General features: G+C 37.0%; 1 protein-coding gene across 15 annotated transcripts in view; it reads left to right on the top strand.

Annotated features, from left to right (window-relative positions):
- The window catches only part of Prrc2c (proline rich coiled-coil 2C), an 82,203-nt gene that overhangs the window by 24,193 nt on the left and 42,504 nt on the right, over positions 1 to 15,506 (top strand). For 11 of the 15 annotated variants that reach the window (XM_048358297.1, XM_048358290.1, XM_048358295.1 and 8 more), the window contains exons 4-12: positions 687 to 796; positions 2,014 to 2,139; positions 4,050 to 4,264; positions 6,640 to 6,722; positions 8,394 to 8,527; positions 8,604 to 8,691; positions 10,170 to 10,314; positions 12,497 to 12,550; positions 12,924 to 13,536. In XM_048358297.1, coding sequence (XP_048214254.1) covers positions 687 to 796; positions 2,014 to 2,139; positions 4,050 to 4,264; positions 6,640 to 6,722; positions 8,394 to 8,527; positions 8,604 to 8,691; positions 10,170 to 10,314; positions 12,497 to 12,550; positions 12,924 to 13,536 — 1,568 coding nt within the window. Of the gene's footprint in view, positions 1 to 686; positions 797 to 2,013; positions 2,140 to 4,049; positions 4,265 to 6,639; positions 6,723 to 8,393; positions 8,528 to 8,603; positions 8,692 to 10,169; positions 10,315 to 12,496; positions 12,551 to 12,923; positions 13,537 to 15,506 lie in introns of those variants that run through there. The other 4 variants (XM_048358292.1, XM_048358291.1, XM_048358303.1 and 1 more) reach the window with 2 other exon arrangements.

Here is a 15,506-nt window from a genome sequence, read left to right as displayed (position 1 = left end):
ATAGAGCTTAAGTTTGTGGACTATATTCTCTGAATTTTGAATTATTTTATAGTAATAAGTGCAGTGATTCGGGGCTGGGGATATGGCCTAGTGGCAAGAGTGCTTGCCTTGTATACATGAAGCCCAGGGTTTGGTTCCCCAGCACCACGTATACAGAAAATGGCCAGAAGTGGCGCTGTGGCTCAAGTGGCAGAGTGCTATCCTTGAGCAAAAAGAAGCCAGGGACAGTGCTCAGGCCCTGAGTCCAAGGCCCAGGACTGGCCAAAAAAATAAAAATAAAAAAATAAGTGCAGTGATGCCAAGTGGAGAGCTTGCCTAGCCTTATCCCCTGGCTTATTGTATAGATTGTATTTATATATGTATATACACATGTATTTTTATATATGTGTAATTTATATTTTTATAAACTTATATTTTTATTGGTGTTTACTTCAAAACATACACATTTTATCAATAAAAATTCAACAGAATAGAAAACAAAGCTGTCATTTTTACCATTATTCAATGGTAGAGACAAATGGGAACAAAAATAACTATGATTTTAAAAGGATGTTGCAGAGAGAAACCATCTATGAGTAAATCTGTAGTTCAAATATTTAGCACACAAATTTACCTTATGTATGATAGTGATTTTATTTTACTTATATATGTAATATCTGAAATAATGGATTCACATTTTTTTAAAGAGCACCAGAAGTATCACCAGCACAGCCAAAACCTGGGGTAACAGCTCCCCCAGAAGTAGCTCCTGCTCCAAAATCATGGGCCAGTAACAAGCAAGGTGGGCAAGGAGATGGTAAGTGGACATTAGCTGGGAATATGGTTAGGTTTGATAGTTACTGAACAGCCATGCAGAAGACTAGGTGTTAAAAAGCATTATCAACAAATATATTCAGATCTTTATCTTAAAGTAATTATATAAAGGGATTTCAGTTTAACATTCAGATTATTAAAATGGATCTTTAAAAAATGTCTTGAGCTAGTTTTTAAGAGGCATGCATGATCCAGTGAGGATGCTTAAAAAGGGAGTCTTTAAATTGTCTTTTGCTTTCTTAATCTGTTTCTTATTATCTTCATTCCTACCTAACAAGAGAAAGCCATACTATCAATACTTTGACACATACAAGTAACCATCCATTGTACTGATTATTCAAAATCATGTTCACTTCTGTCTGTAATCTCAAGCTCTCTCCTATTTCAAACATTCTGTCTTGAGTGGAAGAGCTAGAGAATGAAGATGCCTGCCTCCTGGGAATGGTGAAATTTAATTTTCTTGCTTGCAAAACATACTCTATAAAATAGAATTAAGTACCTAAGTGGGGGTGAAAAGGTTAGCAGTGAAAAATACAAGTAGTTTCTCTGATAAATTTAGAACATTTCCAACTGCCAATACAAGACTATTTCAGTAATACAATTTAAATTAATTATTATTTTTTGTTTTGTTTTGCTAGTCTTGAGGCTTAAACTGTGGGCCTAGGCACTGTCGCTGGGCTCCTTTTGCTCAAGGCTAGTACTCTACCATTTGAGCCACAACACCATTTCCAGCATTTTCTGTGTTTGATTGGAGATAAGAGTCATAGACTTTCCTGCCCAGGCTGGCTTTGAACCACAGTCCTCAGATTTCTGGCTCCTGAGTAGCTAGGATTACAGGCATGAGCTGTCTTTTTAACATTTTGTTAACGTCTTGCTAACATCTTGTTAACCTTTGAATAAAGGAATTTGACTTGTACTGGGGTGTCAAAGAATCATAATAAAAGAAAAAAAAAGCAAAACTGATCATTTTGAATATAAATATTCTCTGGTATATATCTGCTAGGTTCCTTAGGTTTTTATCTCCTCATGGCTGTTCAATAACTTTGCAAAGATTTGAGATAAAATTTTTTTATGGATATGAACACTATTGAAATAAGGAATAATTTATAAGAAAGATGCAAGAAACTATCCTGGGAGGGCTATTTGAATTACTGTTAGTATAAAAGTTGCCTTTAATATGTTTTTGAAAAAAATCTATAGGTATCCAGGTGAACAGTCAATTTCAGCAGGAATTTCCTAGCCTGCAAGCAGCTGGAGACCAAGAAAAAAAAGAAAAGGAAGCAAATGATGACAACTATGGACCTGGACCCAGTTTACGACCACCAAGTAAGCATGTACTTTCTACCTACCTTTTAAAACTGCAGAATAAAATCATACTGTTTTATCTTGGATGTACCTCATAAATGTTCTTGGATTATGTGATCTGCTTAGTACAAATAGACAACAATGACGACTACTACTACTACACCTGCCACTTGAGTATGTTGTTTGTTGCTTTGTCGTGTGTGTGTGTGTGTCTGTCTGTCTGTCTCCATGTCCATGTCCTGAGGCTTGAACTCAGAGCCTGTGCACTGTTCCTGACCTCCTTTTCCTCAAGGCTTAACATTCTATCACTTGAGCCATAGCTCCAACTTGAGGCATTTTGGTGATAAACTGAAGAGTTTCATGAACTTTTCTACTGAGCTGGCTTCAGACCATGATCCTCTGCTCTCAGTGTCCTGAATAGCTAGGATTACAGGTCTGAGCCACCGGTACCACCTTTGAGGACGTTTTTGTACTGAAAGTATCACTGTGACTTGAGATCTTGCTGGAAATTTGGGGCTTTTTACCTAGAATTTAAAACAAAACATTTTACTGAAATGTTCAGGTAACGTTTGCGTATGATTATATCTGATTGTTTTATCCTACCTCAGCTTCCTAAGTGCTGCAATAATGGGATAACAGGATACACTCTTGTAGCTAGCCATATATATTCAATCCTTTTTTACAGCACTGTTTTTGAACAATCTCCATGAAAAACCACTTACAAATTATGTTCATTGACCATTTCTCTATTATTAGTATTGAGTGATTCCTTGCTTTCTGAGTGAAAACTAAACAAGGAAACATTTTGGATAGTGCAGGAATTGTGTGCATTGCAAAGTAAAAACTAAAAACATAAATACAGATCATTACCGAATTTCTCAAAATTCCTTATCTATACACATGAATAGGTTTTTCTGTTTATAAATGTATTTCTAGTGACTTGCTACATTTCACATTTCTTTACTTATGAAATATGCATAGATCATGAATAAATCATATTAAGTCTTCATAATGTCAGTGAGTATATATAAAAGTAGTTGTATCAACTTATAGTTTTCTTGTTCATTAATAAGTTTTCACTATTAAGCTATCTTGCTTCATGAAACATTTGGTGATACAGGACATTTTTCCACAGCATCTAAGGATCATTAATTGAAGAGTAATTTATACGTTATGGCTGACAGATTCTTACAGGTTGAAAGCTGTGAGCTAAGACTGCCTTGAATGGAGATGTACTTCCTATCACTTGTATAGCTTTTGGGTATTACCTAGAGCCCCCTTTAACTGGGGCTGTTGATAACACAGCTTCCCCAAAATAAGTGAAGAGAGACAGACATCCCAAACACCAAAAGAATCCCGCCATTTTGGGTAACCTAATTTTGAAAGGGATACAAGTTTATGGATCAACCCTGATATACTGTGAGAGGGACCTACACAAAATGAGTTTGGGGTAGAAGCCATTTAAGCCATCTTGGAGGAGGTTGACTACCATATGGGGCTTCTTTGTAATAATACCACATAGTGATTTTATTTGGTTAAGCCAGATGTTACTAAATTTACTCATCTGGACACTTGGGAATAGCAGGAGTTGAGTGAAAAGCAGACAGATGAGAGCACTATCAATGCTTCTGGATTGGAAAATCTCACCTTCCTTTCCTTCAGCAAGCTCAGTTGTCCTGTCCTGAAACATGATCATGTAACATGTGAATCAAATGAGAACAGTGATTTTAATCTATCAAACTTTGGTGTCATTGCATAGTTTTAGTCTGTTTTGGAATCCACTACTCTTATTAGCATTAGTCAGTGTCATTAAATAAACTAGCCCTGCTGCTTCATCTTGCTGCTTTGCTTTATTTTCTTGAAATGTGCTTAAGTTGCTTTCAGTATTCCTGTTCAAATAATTTCTTATTCTTTTTTTCTCTCCACACCAGATGTTGCTTGTTGGAGAGATGGTGGTAAATCTGCCAGTTCATCTGATCAGGATGAAAAACTCCTTACCCAGGATGAAAACCCAGCTATACCATCAGAACAAAATGACATCCTGAAGGTTGTGGAAAAGAGAATAGCTTGTGGTCCTCCACAGGCTAAACTCAATGGACAGCAGCCTGCCCTTGCTTCCCAGTACAGAGCTATGATGCCTCCTTATGTAAGTATGCTAGTCAATGCTATTGGGGGGCAATTGGCAGGTTTAAGTCTGTCTTATTAATACCTAACTGAAAATTAACATTTTTAAAATGTGAGCATAGTAAACAATATTATCAGTACACGTGTATCCGTAATAGAAATAACAGGTATTTTAACCTCATATTCAACATTTCTTCAAAACATGAATGATCCCACACGTAGACTGTTTTGTGGCTTAATAAAGCAACATGTATCACAAACTTATGTTTTTAAAAAGTTTTATGGCAATAGGTTTAGTATAGTTATTTTTTAATTATTGTGGACTATAGATAATGAATATAAAACATTTCTCTGAGAAGAAGTCTACAAGACTAACAGATTGCTAAAGGGAGGTTTCTTGGCACAAAAAAGAGCCAAGAGTTTACTTTAATTTGAAAGTTAGGTTTTGTTTTGTTCTGTCACTGTGCATTTGTTTTGAGACAGTGTCTTACTGTATAGCCCAGGCTAGCCTTGAACTTGAAGTCCTTACACCTCAGCTTCCTGAGTGCTGTGTGTGCTGCTATGTCTGGATAATTTTTTTACTTCTGATTATAGAAATTTTGTTCAAATTTTAAGATTATCTTTAGTTGGACAAAAGTTTCAATTCAGCATGCTAGTTTGTAAGTACAGTGCATCTTGGTCAGTGTCACCCCTTGTATTGTTCTCCCCATCCCTCGTATTAGACATTTTGAATAGCTATGAAATAGAGTAAGTTTCCTTACATCATTATAGAACACTAAAAAAAGTAGGTATATTCTTTCATTTATAGGTCGTTTACCTTGTATTTTTTAAGGATTTTCAGGGGTAAATATATGCCATTAACACATCTGTAAAGAAAATAATTCCTCAATCTCAGACTCAAAACTCTAAAAGTACTGCATGAGAGAGTAAGAGACATTAGATCTTGTAGGCATAGGCAGGAACTTCTTGAATAGAGTCCCAGAGGCACAACAGATAGAAGAGAGGTGTGACAAGTGAGACTAGTTTCTGCACAGCTAAGGACATATTACTAAGCTAGAAAGATAGCCAACCAATTGAGGAAAATATCTTTACCAGCAATACATCAGACAGAGGCCTAATATCCAGTCTATACAAGGAGCTCAAGAATCTAACCCCTCCCAAACTTAATAAACCAATCACTAAATGGACAAGGGAGCTAAGGGGAGACTTCTCAGAGTAAGAGGAAAGAATGGTACAGAAACAAATGAGGAAATGCTCATCATCCCAGGCCATAAAGGAAATGCAAATCAAAACAACTGAGATTCTATTTCACCCCAGTAAGATTGAACATTTTGAATTCAGACAACAACAAATGCTGGCAGGGAATGTGAGGAAAAAGAACCCCACTGCACTGGTGGTGGGATGTGAAGTAGTACAACCACTTTGGAAAGCAGTCTGGAGGTTCCTGAAAAAACTAAACATAGATCTTCCCTAGGACCCAGCCATACCACACTCCAGGGCATCTACTCTGAACATCATGAGCCAGGATATGTAAGGACACCTGCACAGCCATGTTCATTGCTTCACTATTCACAATAGCCCAGATAAGGACCCAGCCCAGGTGGCCCACTGTAGATGAGTGGATCAAAAAAAAAAAAAATGTGGTACCTATATACAATGGAATTTTGCACAGCCATTAGAAAGGATCAAATAATGGCATTCACAGAGAAATGTATAGAAACTAGAACAAATCATGTTGAGTGAGGTAAGCCAAAATCAGACAAACAGCACTTGTTCTCTCTGATATATGGAAGTTAGATTTAAAACAGGCTGCGATATGACAAATTACACCGGATTCTATATACATACAATTAAACCAAAAGAGGATAGTCTTAGGAGAGCACTGCTTCATATTTATGTAAAATAATATACATACTGAAACATTCCTAAGATATGGAAGCAAAAGACTTCTGTTATTTATATATGGTGTGTGCACATGTATATATGTGGGAGGGGGTGGGGATGGCACTGGAGTATACTGAACATTAATAAAAGTGAACTATACAACTTGAGAGTGGAGATGGGAGGGAGGATTTGGGAGAGAATGAGGGAACAGATGACACTGGTATGAAAGGAAATGTACTTATTACCTGACTCGTAACCCCTGTGTACATCACCTCTGTAATAACAATTTTAAAAAAGAAAAAGTACATAAGGACAGGTATGAAGCCTGAAATCTTAGTACTTAGGAGGTAGTGGTCTTGTAAACTGCTTGGTTTTGTGTAGGAGGTTGTCTTTACCTAGTAAATAAAACGAAATGTTAATATTTTTGTCACTAATTCTACAAGTTATAATTTCACAACTAGTCAAATTGAAAATGTTTTACCAGTAATTAAATTTAATTTTTTCTTCACTCAGATGTTTCAGCAGTACCCAAGAATGGCATATCCTCCTCTACATGGTCCCATGCGGTTCCCACCTTCTTTATCTGAAACAAACAAGTAAGACTATTGCACAAAAGTCTGGGCGATAGATGTTGCTCAGTGGTAAAGTCCCATCTAGCAAAGGCAAGGCCCCAGGTTCAATCCCTAGTACCACTAAAACAACAACAAAAGTCTAGAAGACTTATATATGCTTCATTTAACTTTCTGAATGTTGTATGGATTGTGATGAATTACTTTTGTGTTCTCATGAGTGTAGTTGCTGTTTATATTGTATAGTGATAAAGCCTCACTGTTTAAGAAGTTTAATTTTGAAGAACTTTGTTACCAACCACTGGTGGTTTAAGATTGTAATCCCTAGGTACTCGAGAGGCTGAGATTGTTTAGATACAGTTCCAGGCCTGCATAGGCCAGGAGAAAAAAAGTTGTGAAGAAACCTTCTCAAGGAAGATATGAATGCAGTTTCAAGAGCCAGTCGTCCTAGCTACTTTGAAGCCTAACATAAGTGGGTCCTGTCCAGGAGAAGGAAGAGAGGCCCTATTTGAAAAATCACAATAAAAATCAGGACTAGAGATGTGGCTTTATGATAAGAATGTATGTTTAACAAGTGCAGGGACCAGAGTGCAAAACCCAAGTACTATTTTTTAAAAAAAAATCTGTCCTAAAGTTGATGGCACTATTTTTTTTCTTCCCTACCTCCCTTTCTCTTTCCTTTTTCCCTGAACAAAAGACTTGGGCTTTATTTTGGGTGGTGGTAGTGTTCTTTTACAGTATGTGGTTTGAGCTCAGAGCCTCAAGTTTGCTTGCTCAACTGACACTCACTTGAGCCAGTTTATCCCTGGTTTTGGCTGGTTGTTTTTAGGGATAATAGTCCTGCCTAGGCTGGCTTTGAACTATGATTCTCTAGACCTCAGCCTCCTAGAATTGCAGGCATGAGCACCACCAGTACCTACCCACCTTGAACATCTTTTTTTCTTTATTTTTTTCTTTTGTGCTAGGCCTGGAGCTTAAACTGAAGGCCATTGTCCCCAAGCTGCTGGGGTGGGGGAGGTTGTTGTGGGGTTTTTGTTGTTGGTTTTTTTTATTTTTTTTAAGCTTAAGGTTAGTGCTCTACCACTTAAGCCATAGTCCCACTTCTGGCTTTTGGTGATTAATTGGAAATAAGATGTCTCATTCCTTGCCCAGACTGGCTTTGAACCTTGGTCCTCAGATCTCATCCTCCTGAGCAGATAAATAAGATTATAGGTCTGAGCCACCAGTGCCCAGCTTTGAAAATCTTCTTAGTGGTAATTTTCTTTATTATAGTTTTATATTTTGAAGTTCAGTTTAATGTTGGCCTTTAGCACATTTCATTTTTGAGTCTATATGAGTTTTTAAAACTTAATAGCTATCATTTACATAAGAATTACACATTATTGGGCTGGGAATATGGCCTAGTGGCAAGCCTACACATGAAGCTCTCGGTTCGATTCCCCAGCACCACATATATGGAAAACGGCCAGAAGGGGCGCTGTGGCTCAGGTGGCAGAGTGCTAGCCTTGAGTGGGAAGAAGCCAGGGACAGTGCTCAGGCCGAGTCCAAGGCCCAGGACTGGCCAAAAAAAAGAATTACACATTATTACATTTGTGCACCATTACTAATTTCTTAAATACTGTTTTTGTCTTTAAACTTTCGCCTGATATTGTATAATTAAGACATCATCTTTTTCCACAATGCCTTCTCATTCATTAGAGGACTTCGAGGAAGAGGCCCTCCTCCTTCATGGGCCTCTGAGCCTGAACGCCCATCCATCCTTAGTGCATCAGAACTGAAAGAACTTGATAAGTTTGATAACCTAGATGCTGAAGCTGATGAAGGTTGGGCAGGTAAGATGCAAAATTAGTTAAGTGTTTTAAATTGTTGATTTTAAGCAGTCAGTCTGAGTTTTCCTTGATTTAACAGGTGCTCAGATGGAAGTCGATTATACAGAACAACTGAATTTCAGTGATGATGATGAACAAGGAAGTAGCAGTCCTAAAGAGAATAGCAGGTAAATTGTTGTGATGCTTTTTACTGATACCAATATGGAATTGTTCATAGAACAACTCAAGAAATAGAATGCCTTCATTCTTCAAGGAGTTTTTACTGCATTAGGAAAGTAATAAGATTTGATACCGTACAGCGAATGAAGTGTAATTAATGTGGAATTTTCAAAGGAAAGAACATTTTATAAAGGCTATTTAGGTTCTTGACATTTGACTGGCGATATTTTCATATAAGGTATCAGACCATTTTAAATTTTTACATGGATGACCTATATTTGAAAAATTGGAGAAAAATTTCTTGGATTACTATAACTGCTTCACCTTCTTGGATTTTTCTTTTTTTTTCTTTTTTCTTTTTTTTTTGCCAGTCCTGGGGCTTGAACTCATGGCCTGAGCACTGTCCCTGGCTTCTTTTTGCTCAAGGCTAGCACTCTACCACTTGAGCCACAGCACCACTTTCAGCCTTTTCTGTATATGTGGTGCTGAGGAATTGAACCCAGGGCTTCATGCATGCTAAGCAAGCTTTCTACCACTAGGCCATATTCTCAGCCCTTTCTTGACTTTTTAAGAGAATGTATTTCTTTGTTGTCAAAGTGATGTGCACAGGGGTTATAGTTTCATACATAAGGCTGTGTGCACCTTCTTCATTTCCCCCCTCCTCATTTCCCTCCCCCACCATGAGTTGTACAGTTGATTTATAGCATATTTGACTTTTTTTAACATTCAAATTGACTTTGCTGCATAGATACAACATTTTTCAAAACTATTGTAGAACATGGTGGTGCACTCTCTAATAGTCTCTCCTTGGTTTTTTAAACTTAGCAATAGGACATTAGAAAAGTTTTGTATTTTCTGCCCTTTTTTTAGGATCATAAGAGTAAGCAACATATGGGTTATGCATCAAAAAAGTGATGCTTTTTTTTTTTTTCTCTGCCAGCCATGGAGCTTAAACTGTGGGCTTGGATGCTGCCCCTGAGCTTCTCTTTGCTACACTTGAGCTACAGCACCACTTCAGAGTAATTTATTAGAGATGAAAGTCTTGTGGACTTTCCTGCCTGGGCTTACTTCAAAGTGCAGTCCTCAGATTTCAGCCTCCTGAGTAGCTAGAATTACAGACATGAGCCACCAGCACCTGATCGATTGTCCTTTTAAAATACTCAGGATACATGTGTTGGTATAGTTACTCAGACATGGCTTTTTGATATAAGATTTCTATGATTTGTTCAGATTTTTTAAAACTATACTTTGGTTTATATTGTCTCATCAGTAAATAAATAGAAAACAGTTAATATTACTTAAATGATGGGGCTTGTATTCCTTTGAACCAGGTATGAGTAATGTCACTAAGCCACACCCATCTCATTCTTTGATATGTTTTTGTCCCCAGGACCATAGAGAAACTTTTTTTTCCTAGAAAAAATGTATTTGCTTACATCATCCTTCACTCTTACTTTCTTAACTCTTTTGCTCTTTGATTCTTCAGTGAAGATCAAACTTCAAAAGCTTCTGAAAACACTGAAAACCGGAAAGAAGCAGAAGAAGTTAACAATGCAAAATCACCTTCCCAGATGCCTGCTCAGCTGCCAGTGGCAAAAGGACCTTATGGGAAAGGACCTACATTTAATCAGGTTTGCTGAGCTCCATCATTACTGATTATGTGGGTGAATTAGTTTTGTTATCTAGAGTTGGAATGAGACTTACAGAATGGGGACTTGATTTTTAAGTGTCCTGGATCTCACATTTTATTATATTAAATAGTGGCTAAAATTACCAAGCAGAAGCTAAAGGTTTCCTTTTTTTCTTGTTAGATACTTCAAAGTGGAAGGATAATACTGTTTTTCTAAAGCAAAAGTGAACATTTATCAATTACTAAATATAGTGCACTATGTAGTTGGGCCTATGTGTGAGATGGTATGCTGTGTTTGTAGGTAAATGACATCTACTGGTAATGTACATTGAAGAAAGAGGCCTGGATCATTGTTGAGAAGGGGTAATGTGGGGAACAAGTATATTTGATTATATTTATGTTACTATAAAGGTTAGCAGGAACTGGAAATGAAGGCATACCTTCAAGATTGAAAGTTTAACTCTCCTTAAGGAATCGTAACATAGTTGGCATATATTTTTTGGGTTTGTGCAAAACAAGTATAATATATCCTTCGAGGAAGCTAAAAGAAGGTAGCTGACAGTGTCTAAAAGGATAAAGAACAGCTAATAACCATGAGTATACTTAATGCATGCAATATGATACATGATAAGGTGGAGTTCACAATGTGATGTCCTAAAGACATAGTTCAAAGGCTTTTGCAACGGACTTCATACCTGAGCCAGTTCTTTTTTTTTTTTTTTTTTTTTTTTTTTGCCAGTCCTGGGCCTTGAACTTTGGGCCTGAGCACTTGTCCCTGACCTCTTTTTGCTCAAGGCTAGCACTCTGCCACTTGAGCCACAGCGCCACTTCTGGCCATTTTCTATATATGTGGTGCTGAGGAATCGAACCCAGAGCTTAATGTATACGAGGCAAGCACTCTTGCCACTAGGCCATATTCCCAGCCCCTGATCCAGTTCTTAAAAGTAGTAATTAACCAGTAAACAAAGGTAAGAGTGTGATTTCATGTTTTAGGAAGAGTAAAGAAGAAAGTAAGTCACATTTAAGAAATACTTAGGGGGCTGGGGATATGGCCTAGTGATAAAGTGCTCGCCTCATATACATGAAGCCCTGGGTTCTATTCCTCAGCACCACATATATAGAAAAGGCCGGAAGGGGCCCTGTGGTAAGTGGTAGAGTGCTAGCCTTGAGCAAAAAGGAAGCCAGGGACAGTTGTCAGGCCCTAAGTTCAAGCCCCAGGACTGGCAAAAAAAAAAACAAAACAAGAAATACTTAGCTTTCTTATCTATGTCCCACATCAAACTACTATCTAAAAGAACCATTTGTTGGAACTGAGTTATGTAAATGAATACTATTCTGTGGTATTAAGTTTGGCCACTATGTGCAGGGGCCTATGTTCATTTCCAGTACTGTCAAAGAACAACAGAATGCTATAAAAGTTTGGATTTTATTCCAAAAGCATTAGTGTATCATTGAAGTACAAACTTAAGGAACCCTATTAAAGGAGGATTTTTTAAATAGTGTTAAAGTATTGTTTTATATGACTTACTAACATACTTAGGAATGAGAATTCTACATAGAACTTGTCTGGTGTTTTTATGTTTGGGTCTCATACATTTTACATGTTTCTTCAGAAAACTCATTTTAATTTGGTATTAGAAATGAAAAATAGGGGCTAGGGATATGGCCGAGTGGCGAGAGAGCTTGCCTCGTATGCATGAGGCCCTGGGTTCGATTCCCCAGCACCACATATACGGAAAACGGCCAGAAGTGGCGCTGTGGCTCAAGTGGCAGAGTGCTAGCCTTGAGCAATAAAGAAGCCAGGGACAGTGCTCAGGCCCTGAGTCCAAGGCCCAGGACAGGCCAAAAAAAAAAACCTTAGAAATGAAAAATATGAAGAGAATTGTGCTTACACTTTTTAAAAATATCATGATTAAAGGTATATCTCGGTCTAGGGATATGGCCTAGTGGCAAGAGTGCTTGCCTCGTATACATGAGGACCTGGGTTCAATTCCCCAACACCACATATACAGAAAATGGCCAAAAGTGGCGCTGTGGCTTAAGTGGCAGAGTGGTAGCCTTGAGCAAAAAGAATTCAGAGACAGTGCTCAGGCCCAGGACTGGCCAGGAAAAAAAAAAAAAAAAAAAAAGGTATATCTTATCCAGGCCAGAATTGTTACATTAAATTCCATTATTTTCAATAGGAACGTGGACCATCTTCACACCTACCACCGCCTCCAAAATTGCTTGCCCAGCAGGTAAGGTTTTTAAAAGTCTAGTTTATGTTATTTAAGAGAAAAATGTATTTCAAGTAATAGTTTTAGATATATTTTCATGATCTTTCAGTCTAAATATAGAATTGTCTCTATGTATGTTGATTTCCTTTTTGGTGTTACTGGCAATGCTATCTCCATCTTTTTAATTTGCATCTTTATCTGATTCTTCCCCATTGTTGCATATTGATCTTGCCAGATCTCATGTGCTGCCATCCTGAATATTTTTGCAGCTGCTAACGTGCTTGCACTCCTAAATATCCTTTATCTGTACATTTTTCCTTCATACTTTTCCATTTCTGTGATAGCCAGGAATGGTCAGAATTTGTCATACTCATCTAAAATGTGAATGTTTCAGCATCCACCTCCAGATCGACAGCCAGTATCTGGAAGACCAGGCTCTTTTCCTCCCAAGCAACAAGTACCTGATGAAGACGAAATATGGAAGCAAAGACGAAAACAACAGTCTGAAGTTTCTGCAGCAGTGGAACGTGCTCGTAAACGACGTGAAGAAGAAGAGCGGAGAATGGAGGAACAAAGAAAGGCAGCTTGTGCAGAGAAATTGAAACGGTTAGATGAGAAGCTTGGCATAGTGGAAAAGCAACCATCTCCAGAAGAAATTAGAGAAAAGGAGCGAGAAAAAGAAAGGGAGCGTGAGAAAGAACTTGTAAAAGAACAAGAACAGGAGCGAGAAAGGGAGAGGGAAAAGGAAAGGCAGCAGGAAAAGGAGAAAGAGCTGGAGAAAGAGCAGGAAAAACAAAGAGAAATGGAGAAGGAAAGTAAGCAAGAAAAAGAGAAAGAGTTAGAACAACAGAGGGAAAAGGAGAAAGAACTACAAAAGAATAAAGAACAGGAAAAGGAGAGTGAGTTGAAGAAGGAAAGGGAGAAGCTGGAGGAAAAAATTGAACCCAAAGAATCTCCTTTAGAACCTGTGGCAGAAAAACAAGAAAGTGAAAACAGCTCTAATAAAGGTACTATAGTTTATTCATTGTTTTTGTTTTGTTACATTGCTTGGATTGAGAAAGGCCTTGTCTCCCCAAGCCCTCTGGTCACTGGCTGGGGCATTTGTTGTCTGGGTAACAGCAGGAAGCATGGCGTACCTGCAGTGCACCTTACGATATTGAAGCAAGGTTTTTATTCTAAAGCAGAATAAAACTGTTGGAAAAAAAAGAAAAGAAAAAGGCCTTGTGCATGCTAGACAAACACTTTACCATTGAGCTATATCCAACCTATCTTGTTTGTTCTTACATAAACTTTAAAAATGTATAATTAGTTCAACCATGGGTGTTTGTATGTGTTTAATATAAACAAGTAACTTTTCAGATACCACTGGTATTAAAAAATAAGAGAGCCGTGTCTTCTAGTTATACATATGAACAAACACATGTAGTGTTTCTTGAAGTTGTGAAATAAGCTTCAATTTTATTTTGTCTGCAGAATATAATCCATTTCATAGTCTGATGTATTCATTTTCCTCTTAGGTGTTTTTTTTCCCTAAGACATTAACCTTACAAAAAGTTAGTGGTTTTGATTCATAACTTTAAATTTGAACTGCCTTTCATAAAAACATCCCATGCTCATAATCAAATGACTACACCAGTTTAGATTTGGCTTTTTTACTGTTTTAAATATACTAGCTTCTAAGCAGTCGCTTATACTTGTTAAAAGTCATAATAGAGAAATGTAGTATAAAACCATGGCATGAAGGAGGAGGTAACAAATTGAACAAGAAATGTACTCACTGCTTTATATGAAATTGTAGCCCCTCTGTACTTCACTTTGACAATAAAGTGTGGGGGGGAGAATAAAATATAAAAGATTAAATTTAAAAAAAAACACCATGACTAATTGCAATGAAGCCAATTTCTAATGGGTAGCTTGAGACAATAGAAATAAATTTTATTTTATTTCATTTGTATCTGGAGGGGCAATACTGGACTTTGGACTCATGACTTCATACTTGCTAAGCAGATACTATGCCACTTACTTGGTCTTGACTTCTCCTTCACCCTGGTGCTCTCCTCTTCCCATCCTCCAGCCTGGCTTTATTTCCTACCATAAATATGGTGATACCAACTATTTTTGTTTGATTTTTGAATAATTTTTTACTCAAGGCTATAATTTTTGCAGTCTCTACCTCCCAAGTACCAGGGATTATAGGCATGACTACTAGTGCCCACCCTGTGTTTTTAATTGGAAATAGATTTCTATATTAATGTTGACTTTTTCTTACCATTTATATGATTAAGCCTATAAAAGTGTAAGAAAATTTCTCTCAGAACTGAAAAAGCAAAATGAAATGCAGCACAACAGAAATTGGTAACATTGTTATACTTCAATATTTGAATTCTTTAATCAGCCTTTGGGAATCTTGATTTAGTAATGAGAAGACTGCATTAAAAAGGAAATTCATGTTTTAATTGTAATACTGCCACTGAATACATGTATTACCTTGATTAATTTGACTTTTGGATGGTAACATCTGTATAAATAACTTTAATTGTCTTTAATAACTGTACTTTCATCACCATCACTATACCTCTGTACTAGGATGGGAGCATAACACTTTTTCTGGGTAATGGCTCTACCTCTTGAGCTTTGCCTCCAGCCCCTTCTATACATTTTATATAGTCTTTCATTGCAGTTTAATTTTAGCTAGCTTTCCATTTGGGGGCATCTATTTGATTTTTAATTAAAGATCCTACATTACTATGTCTTTTACCAACTCTTTATTATCCTTTTTTTCAACATTCATGATATTAAATATAATGCAAAAAATAAATGTTTATGATTCTTTACAATATTTTTGCATTTGCAAAAATAAATTTCCTATTAACATCCCTAGTCATCTGAAAAAAGAATTTGAAATGTTTTTTATAATTGTTGACATGGTATTCTCTAGAATTATAACTAGTTTTTATTAGTATAAAAACTTGTAATA

The sequence above is a fragment of the Perognathus longimembris genome, chromosome 11 (assembly GCF_023159225.1).
Source record: "Perognathus longimembris pacificus isolate PPM17 chromosome 11, ASM2315922v1, whole genome shotgun sequence".
Lineage (NCBI taxonomy): Eukaryota > Metazoa > Chordata > Mammalia > Rodentia > Heteromyidae > Perognathus > Perognathus longimembris.
The sequence above is the reverse complement of the archived record's forward strand: the minus strand, read 5'-3'. Positions and strand labels throughout refer to the sequence as shown.